Below are 24565 nucleotides of genomic sequence, written 5' to 3'. Positions count from 1 at the left end.
CGGCCCCGTCGCCTCGCGCCTCCGCAGATCTCACCCGTCTTCGGGGAACCCGAATCACCGTGAGTGGACCCAGAGCGACCTGAGACGTGAATGAAACCCGCCAGATGTGGGACGTCTGGGCCCGAGGCATGGCGTTTCACAAGAGCGAGCCGGGGGTACATCCAAGCGCCCAAAAGGTGAGGAGGGAATGTCACGTCACTTCACCTGGGGAGTGTCCTTCCTGACACGGCAAATTCCAGCATCTCCCGACCACCACCGGACACACAAGCCACGATTCCACCGGTGAAGACGCCTAAAAGCTGAACCCACAATTTAAAGATAATGACACTGTATCACCTAAACATGAAGATGAAATGCAACAACTTACCTAATTTTTCAAGCTTGGCTTTTCATAGTATGCATATAAATCTCCACTAAATTCACATTTTGGGATACATCCATAGATTGGTGGTGACTTTGGATTGAAATGCCATATTTCAAATAATTTAATAATTGCTTAAATGTTTATTTTGCTCCCAAACATGGATATTACTTTAAAAATCGAAAGCAGATGTATTATCCTTAGCCTCATATCATGAGAGCACAGTCATATTTTCCCTGCCTTATCAATAATGCTGTATTTGATAATTTTTCAGGCAAAAGCACATTACTTTCAAGAGGAATTATTTGACCGTAGGAATCAGGTGGAAGACAGAACACTTCTGCTAATTAGTGTGGTATATTTTCCTTAAATGCTTTATATTAATTAACGAATTCCCTGCCTCCTGCTTACCCCTGGCAGTAAACATCCTTGTTTAGATTTCATTGATTCTGTGAATGCCACGTTTAGCATACTGGTCACATTTCCTGAAGCCAGATCATCTCTTCCCAGGTGTCTGACATTATCTGTTTTTTAAAAAAATAAGCACCTGAAAAGAAACTACTAGATGCTTTATGCCATTCTGTATTATTTTAATTCTTTCCTACTTAAGAGCTTCATACACTGTAAACTTTTTGGATTCACAAACTCCAAGACCGCCATCATCCTGATAGCAAGTCTTGACCCAGGCCAGTCTTGGGTGAGGAAGCCTGATGAGGGGGAGTTATCAAGCAAACACAATGGCTCTCCTCTCTCTCCACGCTGGCCATGGAAGTGTTCTCTATTCTTCTCTCCCTCATGTCTGCTTCCCCCATTCCCACACTGACTGTAATCACCACAATAACAAGTTCGAGATTTCCTTTCCTTTAAGCTTTGATCCACAGTCTATGAGTCTTCAAGTATGACTCAGCATCTTGCCAAGGCTTCCGCAAGGCCTCTCACCCAGAGTCCGGCATTTTCCTCTCTGCAGTTCACGTTTCTTACACTTCAAAGACAAGTCTTAGGTGATCAATTTTCCAATTAAGTTTGAAAATACAGCAAATAACTAGAAATGATGTTTGAAGTTTCAGGGTGAACCTGAACTTCGTTTCATTTTAAATGCTCTTAAAAAGGCAAAGGCTTCATTTATTCCATTTTTTGGTTTATGGGGCCCTTAGAGCTTGTGTATACAAAAATTTGAGCAGAGAAGATAGTGAAGCGAGTGGTTATTTATTATTTTATTACATAGAAAACCTCAGTAAAAAATAATTGGTTGAATTAATAGGATCATTCAGTGAAATTTGGTGTGAATATCCTGGTTCACGGTCAAGTTTTATCTCTGATTTATTTTCACAATAAATGAAGTCAAAACAAATGTAGCCTCATATAAAATTTCATATTAAAATAGTTTTATATAGAGATCACAAAATGCTAAGAAGTCACTAAATAACCCATGGTTACACTTTCATACATCTGTAGTTTAAGACGCTTAGGAAAACAATAAAACCATGTAAAATGAAAATTCAGATTTTCTTCTCAGTATAAAATACCTTTTAAAAGCCAATACACGACGTAAATGGTTTAGACTTTTAATTTTAAAATTTCAAGCAAAATAAAATTTTATAAAGTCTTACAGACTTCGTTTAGTTTTAGTTTTTACTTTCTTTTCAAGTCCTACTGACATCTGAGAAGTGATCTTTTGTAACCGTTAAAAGTAACCGTCAGAAGGCTGGGCTTGAAACCTCCCACCATCCATCTACCAGCTGGCATATATTAATATGTGGGCGTTATTTCACCACACTCTGTCATAGTAAGGTGGGAATTGTAACCATACCTATCTCTGAAGGCTGTTGTAAGGGTTAATCGATATTTAAAAAGCAGCTGCAGCATACCCCACACGCACACAGACACGTGTTGACTACTACCACTCAACTCCCAGATTATTTGACAATGAGATTGCCCAAGGACACTTATTTTTCCTCTCTGGGCCAGGCTCTGATGGCTTCTCTGTAACAGAGCCTGAAACAACCCAGGATCCATTTTAACCTATCCACTTCCCTTTTTAGAAAAAGAAACCTTAACTGGCTAACTAGAAAAAGAAGTAAACTGGGCTTTAATTTGAGTTTGAAAACTGTAACCACTGTGGGAATTTTAGACTTTCTTCTGTCCCTAGCCCTTCCCATTTCAGACAACGCAAGAAGCCCATGCAGTGGGGAGAACATTACATGCTTTGGTTCAGAGGACAGCGGGAGAATCAGACGCTTTCACGAAGACCAGATGTATAACGTGCAACCGCAACTCGGAGAGGCCTTGCCTATTCCAAATAAGTCACCCAGAGGGCCAGCCAGGAAAGACACTGGTTTCTTAACGGGAGACTGTGATGACGCAGGTCGTTGAAGAATCCATACCTGGGGACAGTCCGCAAGCCCTTTGATAATCAAAGCAATCAAGCAAATCACTCCAGTTCCTACACCACAGGTACAATTCATTGATTAGGCCTGCTGGCTACATTGTCCAGGTTGCTTGGCCACCTGTGCCGTATGGCTCATGGCAGGGCACATGCACACCCTTCAGGGACCATCCTTGGGCAGAGGCTGCCCCTTGAGGGTGGGGGCAGGAAGAAGCCAGGTGTAGGGGGGGCAGTCCATGTCCAGACCATACTAGCACCAGACAACTCCTTGCCTGAGAGTCCCCTGAAATTGGACACGCTGCTTTACATGTACTGGCCTTAATTGTTGACTCATTAAAGGGGAAGAATGTTGCACTCACACACGTTTGCAGAGACCACTGGGATCATGACGACACTTTGGAAGTGATCAAAGAAATCAAGAGTGTAGGTGATCTGGCTGACGAATGCCTCCATATCGCATTTCCCTGAGACTTTTGCTTTGGAAACAGGGTCTGTTCTCTCGATCTACTCTACTCTTGGTCTGTTCTCTCGGTCTACTCTCGGTCTACTTTTGGGCCCCGGCTTAAAAACTGAGTACAATCTTTCTCTTGGTATTTGTGTTGCAGGGTCGACTGCAGATTTTTAAATGCCGCTGCCCAGTCACTGTCCTACAAAGTGGTGGAAAAACTGACATTTTAACAACAGAAAGTACCAAGAATGGGGCATAGCTACCTTCAGAAACTAATGAGCTTGACAAATCGAACAACTGTGCAGACCTGGATTGATCACGCCCCACACCATCATCATCTGTTGTCCACTTGAAGCTGAAGAATGATGGGAAGGAGAGACTGAGAACTAAAACAACACAACTCCCTTGGCCTGTACGAAACAGTCAAGGAGCCAGTCATATTCTCCTTGCACGGCCCTAAACAAAACAAGGGTCCAAGCCTACTTGTCTGACTCTGTTAAATACTGAAGCCAGTTAAAAAAACAAAACAAAACAAAGAAAAAAGCCATGAGAAGCTGGCTCTGGGAAGTACTTGTTCCTTGGAGATAAAACAGATTGTGTGTGAAGAATTACTTTACGATCCTGCCGTTCTGTACAAACCATTATGTCATGACTCCACCCTGATCCAACCATCTCCCCACTTAGCAAAAGTCACCTTCAAATGTCCCACCTCAATACTCTGATGTTCCTATTTCAAATTTCAGTAAAGAATACGTGTACTTGGCATTTGCCCTTACTGAACTCAATCTAATAAGCTTAGCTTTACTTGATCAGCAAGTATTTCTAGTAGTCTTGGGAAGTCTACGGTCAATAACATCTAATAATAACAGGCAAGTTGCAAGTAAACAGAATTATATCAAAAGTTTCATCTAATTATGGCTCATTATAACAAAACAATTAAAGTAGCAGGACAGACAACTCTGTTCTTTCTTCCTAACCAATTTAACTTGCATCTTTCTTTTAGGACTACAAAATTTTCTTCAAATTTTACATCTGTGGATAAAGTGGCATTTTTGCTCAAAAATATACGAAACAAAATTAAAAATAAAACTAAGAATGAAAAACTTTTGACTTTGATTAAATTCACAGATGGATTTCATTTTGAAATTAGCAGAAATGTAAGATTTGGAATTTTAAATCCTATAATACTTCTCAACTCTTGATGTTTTATAATGCATTATGATTGTTACCAATTATTATTATTAAAATTTATTCTCAGCAAGAAAATACACAATTATTAGACAGTGTCTTTCATTTTATTTTACATTTTGTGTTTTAAAGTTTAATAGGATAATTTCAGAGAATTTAGAGCTATTTTGAATAATGAGCTTTCATGCCATTTTCCTGTTCCTTGTTGATTTCCATTCTGACAGATTTAAAAATTCCTTATCTATGCCATAAGTGAAGATGATTTTATTTGAAAGAATAGTTGTGTTTTCTAACCTAGCATACATTCATTGTGTATTTTAGTGTCTATTATTTCTTAAATATGAGTGAGATTTTTTTTTTTTTTTTTTTTGAGTTGGAGTCTCACTGTGTTGCTCAGGCTGTAGTGCTGTGGCACTTTCACGGCCACCCCAGTGTTGACCTACTGGGCTCAGGTAATCCTTCTGCCTCAGCCTTCCAAGTAGCCAGGATGACAGGCGCATGCTACCACGCCTGGCTAATTTTTTGATTTATTGTAGAGACAAAGTCTCACCATGTTACTCAGGCTGGTCTCGAACCTGCGGGCTCAGGCAATCCTCTCGCCTCGGCCTCCCAAAGTGCAGGGATTACAGGCTTGAGCCACTGCACCCGACCATGAGTGAGATTCTTAAAAGAACACGTCCTGCCCATTACTTAGAAATTATAAAAGTTCTGAGATTGTGGTTTTTTCTTTTAAAATGGAAAATGCAAAAATACATATGGTACTCTAGTCTTTGCCCTGCTAATTTTCAATTTGATAAAGAAATTATAAAATTTGAATACAATTATTCTGCATTCACAAATACTCTTCTATAGTGGCACAGAGTAAATTACATACCATTCATTTACTCTGGTCCTGGTAAATAAACTTGGGGAAGACTTTGCACCTCACGGGTCTAATATTCAGCTTATTTTGCATAGTAATTTGCCAATTTATATACAGTATAACTTTGATTTTCTCATCAATTTAATTTTTGCTGATGTAGTTAGCATCTATTCTGTTTCACGGATAATAAAAGTTAGATTTTTATTTTAAAATGTGATATATGTAAATTTATTGTCATCTGCAAACAGTGCATAAAACAATTTTAGTTCGTATAACTTTAAATAAATAAAAATTGGAATATCTTTATATATAGGTATAAATTTAAGAATCTGGATCTTAAGTGGCAATCATTCTTATATTTAACCATTGTATGACAACTGACATATAAACAAAGCAGAAATAGTGATCTTGGCATTGCCAACATAGAGGATTGGAATTTCAATAGCAGAATGCCAAAAATAAAGTCATTTGATTTTCTTTTAAGGACTAAAGTAACTTTAAAACATGCCTCTGTAAGGTCTGATGATTGAGTCTTTATTTCTGAGGAATAAAAAGACAAACCTGGAACTGTAGCTAGCACCAAGGCCTCAAGATTATAACTAAAATCCAAATCAATACTTAATCTTGACATATCCACAAGGAAAATTTCAGAAATATCACATAAACTTTCCATTCTAGTCCCTGCTGAGAAAACCGCATACATGCACATTCCTGTTTTTATTTAAAATCGATTTTTTCTGGTTTCAGTACTCTCTTTTTTTATTATTACAACCACTCCACACCATCAACTCATTTATCTCAGCTGATAAAAAAGAAGAATCAGCGCCAGATCTTGTTAACCACGTATTTATTCAGTATATAGCAAAGTAGAATTGTGCTTCTCATCTAGAACGCAGGCATTTTAGTTCACAGTGAGTCTGAACTTGCTGTGGTCACGTTAACTTTAACTGGAATTCATTTACATGCTCTAGATTCGTGGAAGTAGTATGGCGTCGTTTCTAGCATATACACATATAAGACAGTTCTAAATTATGTCTTATTTAGCAATGATGGGGTATTTCTAATGATATGGAACTTCATCTACAGAGGACAGAAGGAGCGAAGACTCACGTTTTCCCAGTGGGGGTCGTATTGTCTGCTTGTATGGGTTTGCTCGGGCTGCCATTACAAAACGCCACAGATGAGTAGCTTTACAACAAAATGTATTTTCTCACAGTTCTGGAGGCTGGAAGTCCACGATCCAGTTGCTGGCAAATTAGATCTGTGGTGAGGGCTCTATTCCTGGCTTGCAGATGGCCACCTTCTCCTGTGTCCTTGCCTGGCCTTTTCTGTGTGCATGTAAGAGAGAGCTCCGGTCTCTCCCTCTCTTGTAAGAACAGTAATCCCATCAGTTCAGGTCCCCTCTCATGACCTCATCCAGCCCCAAAGATTGCACAAAGGCCCGCCTCCAAGCACCGTTGTGTTGGGAGTTGGGTCTTAGACATGGATTTTGGGGGTTGGGTATCGTAACACAGTCCACAGCGACACTGAAGTGCCAATTAAAAACTTGACTGTGCCTTTCTCTTTCTGTCTTATAAAACATCTTAATGAGAAAAAACTTAGTAGAAGATAGCATGTAGGTTTTAAACAAAATAATAAAGTAAAACCTCAAGATTCATCAAAATTAAAACTTGTTAAATAACAAGCATGAATACTTAAGAATTCTCCAGCAGGAAAAGAGCAATGCAGCAGCAAAAACGATCTCAACATTGACCATAAAATACTTGACATAAAGAAAGTAAAGATATGCTTTCAAAATAATTGTTAAATGGCAAACTTTGAATGTAAAAACCATATCAAAACCTGGCACTTTACGAATTACTAGGTTATTATTCCTACCTCAGGGTAAAGATTTGAACTAAATAAGCTCAAGCAAACTGAAATCACCATGATTTCAGGACAGTTTTGAGGAGATGTTCTATTTTCAAAAACTAGTAAGAAAAGAAGACCATAAATTATTTTGTAGAAAGACTCAAAGAGAAAGAGATATGCTTAATTCAGAATGATGGATCACATCACTGAGAGCTTTGTTTCAGATTGCTCAGATTGTTCGAGCCAGCAAAATGCTGGCTTCAAACACAGCAAAGAAGGAGCACCACTGACCTTACAGTCATATGTAAGCAAGGAGGTTCAAGACTTCCTAACACAGAGGTCTATATAACCAATGCTAGAGGTCAAATTAGAACTGGCTATACTTTTTCTAGTGGGTTTTCATTCTCTTTTTAACGTTAATTGATTAATTGAGGTTTAACCACATTACATTGCTACTTAAAATACAGGTTAGAGCCTTACATGTGTTTTGATATCTCCCTATCCATCCACTCATCCATTCTCTTATTATCCTTTATCTAATCCTAAAACTCATACCTAAATTGCTAAGCTGACTCTACAACTCTAACAAGCCGTATTTGGTCAGGAGGAGACAGCAGTCAGGAGACATGTGTTACTCTAAAGAAAATGAAAGACACACTTTGGTTTCTCAACAACTCTCCATCAAGGCTGCCTTTCCAAGTACCCTACAGAAGACTCAGGAAAGAAGTATATTTATAATTTTTTTTTCTCCGTAGGATGAGAAAATTTAGTATAATATGATGAGTTGGATGATATAGCTGGTATTTCATCTACCCCCTATGCTCAATTCAATTACGCTCTAAAATATTCAGAAGCCTAATGATAAGGAAGCTCCATGGTCTTTATGAGTGTGACCTTCAAAATTAAAATGCTAAATTCAAAAAAGTGCCAATTTGCATAAATATTGCAGTCTCGCTATTTTACAAGAAACTTGGAATAGGCAATATCCTAGGCCATAACTGTGACCGTGCGCTATAAAATGGGAGAAAATAGCGTTTAAGTTCAATGATCTACTCATATTTGGAAGATACTAAAAACAGCCTAGGTCTGTAATCATGCTAGCTTTGTAACTTTCTGCCAATAAAGGTGTAACTGAAAAGCTTTTAAAGTGAGGTTTTTGCTAGCTGCATATTTACCAAAGCGAACTGAAAGTTCACATCTTATTGGGTAACAAACAAATAAAACATTATGTGCATATATACTCATGTTTTATGTTTGTATTTACTATTATAGATATGCTTACATTTATTTATATATTTATGCTTCCCAATTATTGTTCATTTTATTGCTGAAGCAATAACACAGAATGTTAAAAACATCTAAATCTCTCTCAATAAATCCTAGAAATATTTAAGAAACAGGCAATTCCAGAAGTAAAAATCTGAAAAGATTTTTCAAAGAAAATTTTGCTATGTTAATTGAATGCATTTGCTCCCAATCAAAACAAAGTCAATAGACAGGGAAAGAACACTTATCATGGGCAAACACCTGTAAGTGAACGGCCATCCTTTTTGTTGTTCTTGGCGAGTGATGCTTATTGTTGTTTGCAGCTGTTTCAATTTTTATTTATCTTCTGTCTCCTTTTTAAAAAGCGTGTTTTTCTTTAAATACAAAATATCATATTGTGTCTTTTGTATTTGCCACAAAGTGAAATAAAGTTCTTTAATCAGCTCTGCTGACCGTGGACACTTTGGCCATTGTGGTCTTAAGACTCTAGGAGGTTGTTTCTTATTTGGCACTATCGCCCATGGAGGCTACTTGAGTAAAGAGAGTGAGTAAAGAACATTTAAAATATAATATAAATACTTCTTTTTTGGGGGGGGAGTCCAACCCTCCTTCCTTAATATGATAGGCTGACATAATGGCTCAATGACTTAATTAAAAACACAATTCATGATGTAATCAAAATACAACTTTATGTTCTGTCTGCCACCAAATCCTTCAGGCTTTATTTTGTAGGAAAAATCTTCTCTTGCTCCTTGATGAGATATCCAGTATGCTTCACGGCTTCTCTACTCATTCATAGATATTAGACAGTCATGGAGCTACCATCTCTATTCACTAAGAATGTCAAGTCCAAAATCCTAGTAAAGACTCTGGACTTAAGTTCGTGTTAAGCAATCTCCTCCTGGACTCAGACCTGCTTCAAGATGAAGTGTTTACAGTGAGAGAAGGATGAGTATCTCTCCGTTTCTCAGTTTTATATTCTTTTCCCTTCTCCCACTCTCCCTGCCACTCCTTGAGTGCTAGAGCTTGATTCATCCCTGGGATGAGTTTGGTTGTTCACAGGAAAAATTTGAATTAGGAAAAACCTTAGGGGAGTATTTTTAAAGTCAGTTTACCCTCTCTGGATCTAGCAGATGAGTATACGTAAACAAGAAATGATGCTGCATGATGAAACTGAATATATTTTTAAAAGATCATACCTCTGAAAAAAGGATGTGATCTATTTGATTTTGTTACACCATATCTGCGTTTTGGTAGAGGGATAATGACCGAGACGTCTGACTGTTCTGAAAGAACTGATATCTGGGTCCTTCCCTCCCTCCCTCCTCTCCTTCCCCCCCACCCACCTCCTTCCCGCCTATAAACCACACTCACATGCCTACCTTTTGGTTGTCTATCTATTTATTTATTTGGATTTGGTCTCTGCCACAGAAAATAAAGTGTTTTGAGGGCAGCCTCTGTCCAAATTTTGTTTTTGCCCCCATGGCAGGCTGAATGCCCCTTCCAAAGATGTGCATGTTCTGATCCCCAGGACCTGTCACGGCAGAAGTGCTTTTGTAGATATGATTAAGTTAAGGATTGTGAGACTGGGAAGTAATCATGAAATACCTAATTGGGTCTATTATAGTTCCATGAATCAGAGTCAGAGAAGGAGATGTGACCATGGAAGCAGAGGTCTATATGATACGATTGCTGACTTTGAAGATGGACAAGGTTGCAAGCCAAGGAATATGGGCAGCCTTTAGAAATTGAAAAAGGTAAGTGGTAGACTCTTCCCATGAGCCTTCTGAAGGAAAATGACCCTCTGACTCCTTGATTTTAGCCCACTGAAGCTGATCATGCACTTATAACTTCCAGAACTGTACGAGTTTTTGTTTGCTTGTTTTAAACAGACATATTTGTGGCAATATGCCTCACAACAGTGAGAAATTAATATATCCCTGTCCCCCAATCTTTCCAACAATTATCACATCCATAACTAATTTAACAGAATCTTTTAGGGTCTTAAATTTCTATTTCATAAATTGTTTCATTTAGTTTTATAAAACAATACACTTTTCTATTGTAGCTCACTGATTAAAACAATATTAAATTAAATTTCCTAGTTATGAGAACATATTAAATTGTCATTTGTAAACAAATACAACTACTCTTAGTAAGCATACAACTCAACAAGTTGGAAGAAAAATGTCTGGGCTTCTCAGATAGTAGGCTATTTATCATGGGCTTTTGCTGAGCCATGGCAACGCCCAGTTTTGTTTTGTTTTTTAATGAATGAAGCCAGGCTCCTATTCACGCTAACAATGGCATAAATGGAGACATATTAGAAGATGTTTTTACTGTAAATTCACAATAAGAACAGAAAAAATCTCTCTCTCTCTGTCTCCCTTCTTCTCCCCCCCCACTTCTTTCACCCCTTCCACTTCCCCTTCTCTCTACTTTTCATCACAATGGTCAAAGACAATAAATTCAATCTTTCCTGCCTCCAAAGTATTCTCCACACTACAGAATCGTATGCAGACATAAAAAAGAAGAAATCCTACCCTTTGCAGCAACATAGATGGAGCTGGAGAACATCATCCTTAGTGAATTAACTCAGGGAAAAACAAAACAAAACAACAGACACTGTCCGTCCCAACTTATATGCAGGAGCTAAATGGCCACAAAGAAGAAAACAATAGATGCTGAGGAAACTAAAAGGGGGTGTGGTAGTTAAGGCTCAGAAGTTACCTGTTGGGTATAATGCTCTCTATCCAGGGAAGGGAACATTTGAAGTTCCCACCACTACACAACATGTCCATGTAGCAAAAATGCACTTGTACCTGCGAATCTAAAATAAAGCAAAATAACATTTTAAAACAAAGTATGTCTGATTTCATGTCCAATCCACTTTGAGGATAAAGCTTGGATCGTTTGGTGTAAGCATTCAAGAAGGTTTAAGATGAGGTCCTTCCTTTATACTCACCCAATCTCTAGTCTTTCCTTGGCCGACACTGGATGCTTCAGCCTCACCTGGTTCCTTGAGCTTTCCAGAGCAATTCTTGACGTCGTTTACCCTTTTATCTTATGTATTTTGGTGGCTACTGTCTTAAGCATTGGTGCTCTCATTAGACATCACTTAGGAAACATTCCTAACTTCCCTTTCAAGAACATTTAGCATGTCTGGCCCCCTACTCATCCCACTGTCTATTAATTCATGGTACTCCTGACTGCTCTTCCCATGTTCAAGGACATAGTAGAGACCTCAAGGTTAGAAACTGTGTGCTGTTTACATTTTCCCTCAGGGCCATTCCAAGTCTCTAATATTTAATATTTTTCAAGAAATATTTGATTTACTATAGCTATAGGTATATGGATATGTTTAGATGAGACTAACATAAGTTTTTGACACATTTCATTGAAATGTGTTAGCCTAAATAAACATATACATCTTAGACAGGTTTACTGATGTCCATTGACATTATAGCTGCAAATACCTAAAAATTATACAGCTTCTATATATTCTATATATTGCAATCAATATATACTCTGAGATTAAAGTATATTTGCTTTCATAAACTCAATTTTTGTTTCCAAGTACAAGAAATGCATTTTTAAACTCCTCAAAAATGATTTCTCAATGAAACATTATTTAAGTATTTTTAATATTTATAAAAATACATGCCCATTATATACAAATAGTTACACAGGCCATAACCTAAACAATTGGACAAGTTTTAAAAATTGAGTATTGCCATTTCTTTGCCTGAAATATATTTATTCATCAAGATATAGCATGCATTTACAAGAGACAAACAACATAGCTGAGATATGCCCAGAGGAAGAGATTTCCTTGCGTACATTTTATTTGCTATATTTTGGGGGCAAAAGTAGCCAAACTTTAAGGCCTCAGATTGAATTCTAAAATAAGTAAATAAACAATAACTAACACATCATGATATTTGAGAATGTTTATGCTCAATATTTTGGGCTTAACTTTTGCACAAAAAATATTTTTACCAATTTGAATTCCCACTACAGACCTATGAGTTAGTGCTATAAACTACACCTTTCTAAGCTTTGTTTTACTCTGTTTTTGCTTCTCTGTTTGATTTGTGGTTGGTACTTAACAATTAGTATTTGGGACCACACCAAGAGGTGCCTAGATTGGAGCAACAGAAGGTTTTATGCTCCCCGCCATCCAGTAAAGCAATGACTTTAGATGCACATACTCTAGGTGTAGAGAATGAACAGAACATTCACTCATGCCATTTTGCAATAGGATACCACTAAAACTTAAACAACTTTTCAAAAGATAGCTTTAAAATGAAACTTTCCTATTCCAAACCAGGTAACCGAGAATTCTCAGTGTAGTGTGGGTGATTGAAATGGCATTGTTCTGTAGGACATAAAGATGTGACGGGAGATTTTCAACAGAGCAGACGTCAACAGAGCCGTTTCAAGGGGAGCCGAGTTTGGCTTCTTTTCGTAGTCCAGCAGAGCTGTGTGCTGGATGACAAGTTGTGTCCAACAAGGCCTTAAACTGGATCGGGGCAGCAGCAATGAACAAAGGAATCAACCAGACATTTGTCGCAGATACTATTAAAGCAACAGCGAAGAAGTAAAATCCAAGTAATTATTTCACTTTTAAAGAGAAGTGTCTAGGGTAATATCAGTGACAGCAATCACAATTTACTGAGCATGGAGACAGTTATAGACATCATTCAGGCAAAGGATAAAGTCGAAACAATATTGGAGAGAGAGGCAAAGTTGGATATAAAAATATGAATGTCTACTCCATAGAAATGGTTGCTGAATTATTGAGGTTATGAAGGAGTCAAGAAGATGCCCTTGGAGAAGAGTAACTGAAACTAAAGGAAAAGTAACAAATACATATTGAGCAGGACTGCACGGCAGAGATCAAAAGATAACTTTAAAATGAAACTTTCCTTTTCAAAACCAGGTAACTGAGAATTCTCGCCTAACATTCTATCTGCCTCCTCGCACTTCTCAGTTTCTTTGTCGAGAAATCTGGTCACACGGCCGCTTCTGGACAGCAGGCTGTAGAAGTGACTTGCAACCTTCCTGGCTTGCAGCAATACAAAGCTGGCACTTAACCTCCACCTCCAGGGTGGCTACCCCTGGACCAGCACACGTGGATGCCACACGTTCCAGGTGATGGTGCTGTCAGCCTGGATTTCTCAATGACCATGGACAGCCCCTGCCAGCTTCAGTGCGCATGAGCAAAAAATAAAGCCTTGTTTTGTTAAACCAATGGGATTTGGGGGTACTTGTTAGGGTAACAATCTAGTTCACCCTGAAGAGTGCTATAGTACAGAAGAGTCACAGAAGAGAGTGATGAAGAGAGTGTTTAGGAGCAAAGGAGACAGTCAGCACTGAGTGCTTTAGAGAAGGGGGCAGGAGACACGGGGGGTTATGCAGTTATTGACACTTCAGAGAACACATTCAGTAGGAGCACAAGACAGGAGGCTTTCTAGAAGGAATGAGTGATGAGGAAACTGGCAGAAGATGGAGGTTATTTTATGTATTAAAGTGCGAAGGTGAAGAGAAAAAAGTATTTGAAAACTTTAGACATCAGAAGTTATGCTGAAGTCTTCCTCAGGAGGTGGAAAACTTGAAAACAGTTCTAAGCACGGGGAGAGAAAGATGGAGGGAGGGGGGAGAAAGAGGGGAGAGAAGCAGAGAGTCACACAAGCCTCAATAGCAGAAGGGGATCAAAGGCATGAATAGGAAAAGGAAGGAGAGAGGGTGAAGGTGGAGGTTTCATAGCCAAGAATGGGAAACGCTGGTCACGTAGCGAAAGACTCCTATTCGGTGTCCTTCACTACCTTCATAGAGAAAGTTGCTTTTCAAACCTGAGACGAGAGGGCAGTGTAAAGTATACCAAGAGTAGGAGACTGTCGGAAACATTTCATGGAAAACAAAACACAGATTCAAAAAAGATGCCAGATGGCAGTGAAAAACTAGATAGAACTAAGATAAATATGACTCGCCCTAGAATAAGGAGGATCTAAACTTAGATTTTCTGAGCAGGAGAAAAAAGCTAGATAGCCACTTTTCTAAAGTTATTGCATTAGGTTGAAGGAAAAATAAAGAGAGGTAAAATATAAAGTGTTAGCTGAGACGCTGAGACTTAGCTCTAAGAAAATAATCGTGTCAAAACTAAAGAACATTTAAGCAAAGTAACATAGCATAGAGTAGAAAACACTCAATCCTTGTAAATAATATAAAAAATGTTACTTGACACAAGGAACGGGAGCTTGGCTTCAGTGGCGCATTTGAAACTTCACAGTTCGCTTTTCCAGCGACCCTGTTCTGCAGCACAGTGAAAAACTGAGCTATGTTGGAGCCCTCAAATTCAGTCTGAGGGAGCAGTGACCCAGGAACATGCAATATGAAAATTCTACTGTCTGCTTCCCCAAAGTTCTTTGTTCATAGGCATGCCTCATTACACAAGAAAAAGGTCAGTGGGTATTGCTAACTATGTTAGCTTAAGTTACTCATACTAAATTTCAGATATCAATTCTCCACCCCAAATACGAAATAAAAGACTAGGAGAAAAAATGGACTTAAATAATAATGTTTTAATTTCTAGAATGATTGGATCATGCCTCTAAAATGACAAGGTATAAATTTCATCCCACTGCCATGAATGGAAAAATAAAATTAAAATTTGACTAAGGAAGACAGCAATGCATTTCGACTAAGAGGCCATACTACTTTCTAACAAAGAAAAATTGAATGATCCAGAGCAATGGTAGATTAGAGACTCATTTAATACTTCTGAATTTGGGGTAATCTTTAGCTTTATTCACAATTGTGAGTGCAGTATTATTAGGGTTTTCAGTCTTCCCTCTCTTCAAAGGCAAAAAGTGCCATTAAAATATAGATCCAGATTTAGAATTATGACAATTTCCTGTTTCCTGTCATGGCATCAGGTAAGAGACGTTCGCCTAGTTGGTAACAACCCAAGAAAATTAGAATTGTAAAAGATTAAGCTTGATTTATATAGCTTCTTCCTGAAACCAATTCTTAGATAAGAAAATTCTTCTTCTTATTAAGGCTGTGTACAATGATTGAATGAAATATCATTAGGGTGGGACATAGTCACACATCTTAAAAGTAGGTTATAATGAATCAACTCATTGAAAAACTACTTTGAAATGATAACGCAGGGAGGAAACGAACTCACATTGAGAATATTATACATTTCATTATGTAAAATTACAACAATGAAGTTTTGTGAAACCATACTTATAAATAGGATGATCTATTCTAGACACTTTTAAAGTCCTACTTACATTGTGCAGCCTATCTAACTACTGGCATATAAGGACTTGCTTTGGGAAAAAAAATGGTATCGAACAATATGAAAAAAATAGGCTAGAAAAAGTGTGATAGATGCATAAAAGTTTTTTCAGAAACTTTTTACATTAAACTTTAAAATATGCTAAATGCTTTTACCTACTTAAACCTAAGTTTGATATGTTTCTTTTGGCTCAGTTTCTAGTCTCGTTTCATAGAAAAGTTAATTTTAGCCTTTTTTTAGGCAAAAAGATGTCATATCTATTGTGCTTTGGACTAAAAAAAAAATGTTTTTTATTCACTGAATCTCTTAAACTAGTCTTTCTCCCCAAAAGCGATTTTGCTTGATTATTTAGAGACATAATTTCACCAACATACTCTTCAAATATATATGTGTGCACTCAATACATCTATGTTATTCTCCCTATGCCATGTTTCTTCAAAGCTCACAAAATACATTTGACTGACCATTGATCCCAGTCTATCTCTTTTGGGAAATTGCAATTAAGTTTACTACACTGTCTGCCTAATACTTTTTTTAAGTTCAGCGGGGATTTCTAAAGAGTACAGTATTCAGTAAAAAACAAAGCTTTGAAATTTATGGCTGGGCTGAGAGGGCTAGAGGGGGGCTGCACAATCCAGAGATGAGCTGAGGAGCTAGAAAGGGGCTTAGAAGCACATACGAAATTTACAGTTCAACAATATCTAAAACATCTAAACGGGTAAGTAGAATAAGTGGGTAATTGCAATCTTTTCCAAAGTCACCTCGCCTGTCTCCCTCCTGCACTCACGAATACATACGATCCGATATTTTGTGACAAGAGTTCCTCCCTTCTGCAATGAATCACTATTCGTGCTTTATTTAAGTGACTCTTTGAGTATCGTGAACTGTTTCGATTCTCTCCTAAGTTCATCGGAGGCATCCTCCGTGACCCCTCCCCCTCTTGCGATTTTTCGTCCAGGGTCCTTTGAGTACCTTTAACATCACATCATTCCACTGGAAAAAATGAGACATGTGCAACGTGATTAATCGTTCTGGGGTGAGATAAATCTTATGCCATTTGTCGTTTAAAACGTAAGACTAGAGGCTGAGCAACTCAATATAATGCATTTATATGTGTATTGTTTTTAACAAAAGGAGTATATTTCATGTCATTGCCATGGTATGACTTGTGTAGAAGAAGAAATAGATGATAGTTTAAGGGAAATGCTCTGAAGAATTCAAGAATATTTACGGAGTTACTGGCTAAGGAAAGCACAATTATGGGAGATTAGAATGGACCTTAGGAATCAGATACCTCGAGTCTCTGATTAGGGAACATTGAGGAATTCAGAAGATGTTCAGAGCTCCTGAGATGAATGGTGGCAGAACTAGGACAGAGAGCTGAGCTTCCTAATTCATGATGTGGTGCTCTTTTCTATGGCACCTTCCAGCCTACTGAACTGTGTATTATTTTAATCCAATGGTTGTCATATGTAAACAGCAATTTCTAACCTTTTTTATAGGCTTTTATTTCCTCCTATTTGAAACATAACTATGCTTAATGGATTCTAACATTAAAGTCTTCTTCTCCTGGCTGCCATGAGTCAATAACTTTCCAGGTAAGCAAATAATATTATCACACAAGGTTATCAAGTCTAGAAAACAGGTGACATTCTATTACCTTGATCTCATTCTCCCATAAACACATTTTCAACTAACTAAGTGTAAAATAATTTAATAACATGATTATCTGGTCAAGTTCCTTAATATGATAACAGCAAGTCTAGTATAACAAGCTTGCCAAAGAGCAGTGGTGATTCTAAATTTTAAAAATGGTGTTCAATATTAAAATACAATCCCAAGAAGTTAAAGTCAACATTTGCAGTCATTGCTGTTATTTCACTCTGTTTTATCTGAGTCCTCCGTTTCATTCCCAGGGAGATTGATATTAATGGTTCAGAGAGAGAAAGGTAAGAGTTAGAAATAAAAATACTTCATCTAATTCCAAACATGTGATAAGTATCATGGACTCATACTCTAATTTTTTTTAACACCTATAGAGGTGACTATTGCTAATGAAATTTTCCCCTAAAAAGTGGCCACAGAAACTTATTAACTTTCAGTTGATTCTATGGCATCTTTTTGAGACAGATATTATGATCATCCTTTCTCCTGCAGATCATTTTCATATTCCATAACTATAAATGTATATCACTTTTTATTCATCTCTCCACTTGCTTCGGAAATTTCACCTGTTTTTAGTATGAAAGCAGAAACTTGAGAATTGTCTTTAATTCTTTCCTAAGATCAAGGACACTAGGAGAAAATTAAAACTCACTGACTTCAGTAATCAGCTCCTAACTGACTTTAAATAACCCATTCAACTCTTGCATCAGCGAAGAAGAATGTATTTATTGTCATGTTTTGACAACAACAACAAAAAATAGAACAATTGGACAACGGAGAAAATGTGAATGGGCTTATGGCTACACATAAAAGACCTTCCACATCATTAGAGATCCTTAAATTAGAAAACCTCTTTCCCTTGAGAAACCCCCTATCCATCAAGCATATAGACAACAGGATGAAAGAACCGATGTTATTACCTAGGATCCACAGTATGCAATTTCCATCATTTATCTTGATTTAACAAAAAGCAAAGGGTTAAGAACGAAAACCTCTAGAACTTGCCCATTCCTGGCTGGGTGACATGGGAGATAATTCATCAGCAAAATATCAGGAGATTAACATTTAGTTCAGTGTGGAGATAAAAAGAAAGTACTGTACACAGATAATTTCCACCAGTAATTTAAACACTCAGGTTTATAAAAATAAAAACAACACCCAAGAGCCTTGTCTCCTGTGGTGTGCAGGATTCTAGCTACATGCCTGCCTGTGTCACTTGGAAATAATTATTTTGATCACTGATATGTAGTCATGTCAGCGAATGCACTTGATGCATTACTAGGCCTAAAGTTAAAACAAAATATTAAAGAGATGAAGGAGAACGAATCTCAGATTTACTTAACTATTTGTTTTGTGGTAACCATGATAATTAACTGCTCTCTGTGGGAGAAAGTGATTTCCCAGCCATAGCCACTTTTTGATGTTGAATTATTATTTTTAATTCATTTTATACACAATTAAAAAAACTATAAACTAGAAACAGCTTTCTTCTTCAAAAGAGCTGTATTATCAATTCTTAATTACTTCAAAGAAGACTTCCATTAATTTAGAAACTCAGAAGTATTGTTTAACCTATGAATAAACATACTTAGAAATAAGACATCCTTGCAAAATGTAAAAAGCCCTGTACACCAGTTTTCACAACTTTTCAGCTAGTTTTCACTTTTCCTGATCATTTTACATTGCAAATATAAGATTTGTGATTTTCCATACATACATTGATTATGATAATTTATTTATGGATAAAAAAACTATGTTCATAATCAATATACAGTCATTCAAAAAACGCAGGTATTATCTTGGGACTATGAAAATAAATTGAAAAAAAAAAACCAACATACGAACTTATTCTACCCTGCTGCATACATTACTTGGTTTTCTGGCTTTAGTTTTTTAACGTATGGAGTGGAAGGCAAAGATAGTTACACACATTTAGTAATAAAACATATCAATATAAAAGCTTCTCAGGCGCTGGTGTATATTGAACATGAGCTGCGGTGAATGGAGGTTGATTATTCCTAGTTTTCCCCTCTCTACCATGCAGGTAAAAACAGGGCCACTTCATCGACTTGTGAGGATTAAGTTAGGTGACACAGATAAAGCAGGTAGCACCATGACGGTGTGTAGCTAGAGACAAAGGAGATTAGCTACTACAATCATAATTTTAGGTTTATTTTAGCATCTCATTCTGGGTTTTTAGAGAAATTTGCCATTTGGTTTCATCTCTTTCCTCTCTTCTCAAAGCAGAGCAGAATATGAGCTGAATATGATGAGAGAAAAGATCCATTAATATATTATACCAACATGCATAAAGTACTATTTATTACATCAATTCACTTAAATTTTAATAATTATTAGCCACAGTGTTAGACGTAGTATGATATTCAAAGATGAGTAAGAGAACATGGTCCACAAAGACATTAGAGTTTAATGGTGACTAAGAGACGAAAAACACTCATGACAAAGGAGTGATGCTGAAGTTAAGACGTTCTCAGGGTTTGCAGTCACAGAAACCGTTTGTTCCACAAAATCCCCTTATTGTTATGAGCAAGAGAAGTACTGACTTTGCAGCTGAGCTTCTGGGGGTCACTCGGAGAGGAACTGGAGACAGGATTAAAGTGACTGTCCAATCTCCTGAGATATTGGTGCCAGAAAAGTGTGTGGACATACATCCTTGTGCTCTTGTACACATGATACACGGCAAGAAGGTAGCTGATCTCTCCTGGCCACCGTCCGTGGACGAGGCTGTTTTCACCAGGTGATGGTCATGACATCCTCACTGTCATTCTATGAAGGGGGACGATTTTATGGACAAGAAAACGGGATTTAGACCTGTTAATACGAAGGCCACGCCTGCCCAAATAGCTGAAGGACACTGGAGATTCGTTTCTGCTTTATTTCACATTCCTCGGTCTATTCATAACACGGGAAGTCAACTCCACTTCCCCATTTTCATTCTTTACCTTGAGCATGAGCAAAATAGACCTAATTTGTCACCTTTTACTTAAAGTTTAGGATGGCGACAGCTCTAAGGTGGATGCTTTTTCACTTCCTTGGCTAATTCTTCTTTTATGTATTTATCTGAAAATGTAAACTTTTCATCAGAGTTCTTTCTTTATTATATTGTCACTAAAATGTATATCATTTTTTCCATAATTCATCACTTTTTCCATAATATTCTCATTGTCTTCATATTTTATTTTTAATAGCCTATTTTTTTCTTCTAAAGTCCCAAGTCTTCTAATCTCAAATCACTCTGAGTTGATACACTGTTTGTATGACTTAGCTAATATTATAATAGTAAATTGTCAGGTTTCTTCATCTCAGAAAAAGCAGGTAGACAACTCTAAATAAGCTTATCAATTCAAAGAAACATGGCTCTTGGTCACAAACATTAAAAAGAGGTACTTTTCCCAGACTAAAAAGTAATTTCCCGAGATTGGAGGAAGAGGCGAAGAAAAAAATAATAATGAGAAAGTGCCCTGTAGGATACCAAAGAGAATGAATCTATTCCAGCTTCCTAGGAGCGGGAAATGGCAAGCTGACATATCCCAAGTGTGAAAAAAAAATCTTATTTTCAGTTTGCTGCGGATTACATTTTTGAGATCTCTGCTTTTCTCTCCCATGTCCCTACTTCCATGCTTCTCCATCTGAAAACAAACCAGCCAAAGCCTTCCAGGTAGAGGTGGCTTACCGGAAGAGATGTGAAATTCTGGGTCTGAGCTTCTGGGACCACCTCTGTCTGCCATGGGTGAGGCGTCTGGTCCTCGGATTACTTTTCATGGCTTCAGCGATGGCCCCCCTGAACACCATCATCCCCTCCTCACTCCACCTCCCTCACTCCCGCCATGGGCTATGGCCCGGCTCCGTATCCTCTCGTTCCCCTCTGACACAGGTTTTTGGGGAGGAATTTCGGATTCCTCCAGATCGCCTTTTTCCTTACTTTTTTCTAGTGTGGCTTTTGTTTTTCCATCCCTTCACATTCATTTTTCTGATACCATCTTCCTGCCCACCAGCCCACAATTTATTTCATCCTTCTTTCTTTTTGGCAAGACGTCTCTGACCTCCTTCACTTACTAGCGCTGTGGATTCGAATGTGTTCATTCTTCAGCAACCCGAGAAGTCAGCCTTGCATACTCAGTCCTGCATCTAAGAACACTGGACCCCACGCAGGCACCGGGAGCCACTAGAAACCGGTGTTTCATGGTCGCCAGGATGACGAAACTATCACTACCAGCAAATAGGTGGAGCAACGACCCAATGAGAAACTCAAGATGTGAATCAACTTTGAAGCCTGGGAAAGCCAGGACAAAAACTGGGTTCACTGCCAACCCAGCTGAATGGAGAGGCAAGAAAATCAAATAATCATCCTAGAGAAAGCAAGGAAAGGATATTAGTTGCACATCTGAGTCAGTGTGATAGTTGCCGTCTTTGGGGAGTGATGGCCAGGGGTGAGAGTAAGCATTGACAGGAAAAAGATAGATGTTTAGAAATATAAACATGCTGAAAAGTCTAGATATGTTGAGCAAAAGGACATACGTTTAGAAGCGTGGTGTACGTGCATCAGTGTGTGTGTTTAGAGAAGCAGTGTCCTGGATCAAAAAAGGGACAGCAAACAGGAAAGAGGTGCAAACAGAGCTGAGGGCCGGGTGAGGCTGAGGCATTGGACCTGCTCTCAGGCAGTGTCTCAAATGACTCCTTCGAAGCAGGTTCAGGCTGTGATCTTGCTCTCCTTAATCCCGGATTTTCCCTAGAATGTGTCCTCTCACCGTCAGGTGGCTTTCATTTTCCACAAATGCCGTCCGTCGTTCCAGTCAGCACGACCCTCGAGACAGCCTTTAACTCTTGTGTGAGACAGCAGCACACGGACCGTGGTCTCCATCAGGGCCCTACTGCTCCTGCCTTGTGTGCAACTGTCACCGTGGAGTCTGCTGAACCGTTTCCTCTAGGCTTTTCTATGTTCAAATATTTGTGTAATGCTTTGTTCTCAATGACTAATCACAAAACAAAGCAACCTGCAACTGTATCATATAGGTCTTTGAAAGTTTTCAGAATTACAGAGCGCGCTGGTTAATTTTCTGTGTCAGCTTAGCTGAGCCACGGTGCCTAGATATTCAGTTGAAATTATTCTAGTTTCTCTAAAGGTATATTTTAGAAGAGATTAATATTTCAATCAGTAGACTTTGAGTCAAGCAGATTCCTTCCATAATATGGGTGGGCCTCTTCCAATGGATTGAAGAGCTCAACAGAACAAAGACTGTTCTCACCTCCCTGACTCCAACAAGGAGGATTTCTACCAGTAGAATTCCAGTCATTGAAATGTGCCAAGTTTCCACCATAGCATGAACCAATTCCTCAAAGCGAGTCTTTCTCTTATTCTCTCTCTGCCTCTCTCCCCCTCTCTTTCTCTTTCAGAGAGAGACAGAAAGGGAGAGAGGAAGAAAGAGAGAGAGGTACACACACACATACACCCAAACACATGCACCCCTGCACATCTCATTGCCCCTGTTTCTTTGGGGAACCTGCCTGATACACTGAACGTGAAAATCAAGACTTGAAGTGACTGCAAAAGCAAAACGAGAGCCTTCTTTTAAGAGAGGATTTTCACTCCCTTGTGATATTTCAGATGGTGTGGGAACACACTCTGAAAGACCCTACTTTTTTTTGCTTTTGAAGACAGAATCCAAGACAGGTTTGAGAGCATCCTTAATTCTAATTGATTCTATTTCTTTCCACCCTCAAGTAAAAAGCATGTATTTTTTTGGAGCAACCTGCTCACGTAGGAGTTATGCCTTTAGTTTACCGAATTTGCAACTTATTGAAAATAAAAAGAAGTTAGTGGACTCATAAAAAGTCTGGGCTTTGGAACAAAGTCGATTCCTGTAACAAGACGCAGGGTTATATTCGTCCCTTCTTAGACCAAAATGAGATGATCCGTAGCATTTCTAAAAATCTGACTCTCCAAACCTGCAAGCTGTTTTTGCTTTGTCAAACAGACAGAAACTTTGCTTCGGAGTTTGGCACATGAAACCTCCCGAGGGAGCCTCCGTGCCAGGCCTGGGCCAGGCAGAGAATGGCCTCGGGAAGGAGGGTCACGGGCAACCGTGAACACCGCACGGCTTTCGGCCTTGTGTAGCGGCCAGTGGGACGCCAGCACCAGTCGGCCGAAAGACATCACGCTTGCCAGGAAAACCAGCATCAGCAGTGGCTTCTGGGCAGAACAGACGAGATCACCTTGAGCCCCACAGAGGAGGATCGCCACCCGGGGCTGGAACCAGAGTGACCCTTGTCAAGGTGTGTGGGGAGGGAGGGGAGGGCCGCCTTCTTGCTACACCTGCCGGAGAGCTCTCCAGGCCTCCCAGGGTGGGGCGGAGCAGTGAGCCTCCTCCCATGCACCGGCCGCACCGGGTGACAGTGCAGGGACTGACCTAAGGTCAAGGATGGGCATCCGCTAAAGAAGGAGGTGCACACCTGGGGCACACGTGCTGAGGTGTACGTCTTACCTCCTGCCTCTCTGTGTTGCCATCCGGACGGCGGGTGAGTGGCCAAGCTCTGACAGCACGGATGCGGGCCCAGGAAGTCAGGCGAGCCACGCCGGCTCCACTGGCAACAGCACTTCCCTTGAGATTCTCTGGGCAGCATTTAAATCTCAGGTGCATTTTTACATGTAGCCTCATCTTAAAACGATGCAAAAGTTTGCCAGCCTCTTTAAAACAGGAAGAGAGCATGTCAGCAAGGAAACCCCCCGGACGGTATGACCGTATAGTATTGCCAGTTTGGAGGTTGGGTAGAAGGATCACAGAAATTTCCATTCTGAAGAGATGCAGCAAAGCTCCATCCCGAGGAGTGCACGGAACTGGGTCATGGCGTAAGACTCTTTATATAACAGCATTCTGTACTTTTCGATTTTTTTAAACTCGGTGCACATTAAAAGACACTTAGAAAAAAAGTAAAGCCATAAACTTTAAGTAAAAATGTGTCTATCCATCAAATCTCTGAAAAGTGCCTATGATCTGTATAGCAGCGAATGCATTACAGCTGGCATTTTAAGGGAATCTCTTTGCGAAGGAAGCATAGATCCCTCTGAATGGTGAACAGTGACACCCAATTTACAACCTCAGACTTGGAAATTCGGATGTCCTTAACGTCATACATTCTCCTAAGGACTTTGCTAGATAATCGTTAGGACCCCGTTTGTATGTACTGAAAATAATACATAGATATCTGTT

At 38.9% G+C, this 24565-nt stretch overlaps 1 protein-coding gene across 1 annotated transcript in view; it reads right to left on the bottom strand.

Moving 5' to 3' along the window:
- NEGR1 (neuronal growth regulator 1) overlaps positions 1-23940 on the bottom strand; it is a 694002-nt gene extending 670062 nt beyond the window's left edge. The window contains exon 1 of the mRNA XM_008055223.2: positions 23840-23940. Within this exon, the coding sequence (XP_008053414.1) occupies positions 23840-23862 (23 nt within the window). The 5' untranslated portion in view covers positions 23863-23940. The remainder of the gene's footprint in view (positions 1-23839) is intronic.
- Between the last annotated feature and the right edge of the window lie 625 nt (positions 23941-24565).

The sequence above is a fragment of the Carlito syrichta genome, unplaced genomic scaffold, assembly GCF_000164805.1.
Source record: "Carlito syrichta isolate Samal-C Ts95f unplaced genomic scaffold, Tarsius_syrichta-2.0.1 Scaffold301783, whole genome shotgun sequence".
Taxonomy (NCBI): domain Eukaryota; kingdom Metazoa; phylum Chordata; class Mammalia; order Primates; family Tarsiidae; genus Carlito; species Carlito syrichta.
Note: the sequence above shows the minus strand (reverse complement) of the source record. Positions and strands in the feature narration are given on the sequence as shown.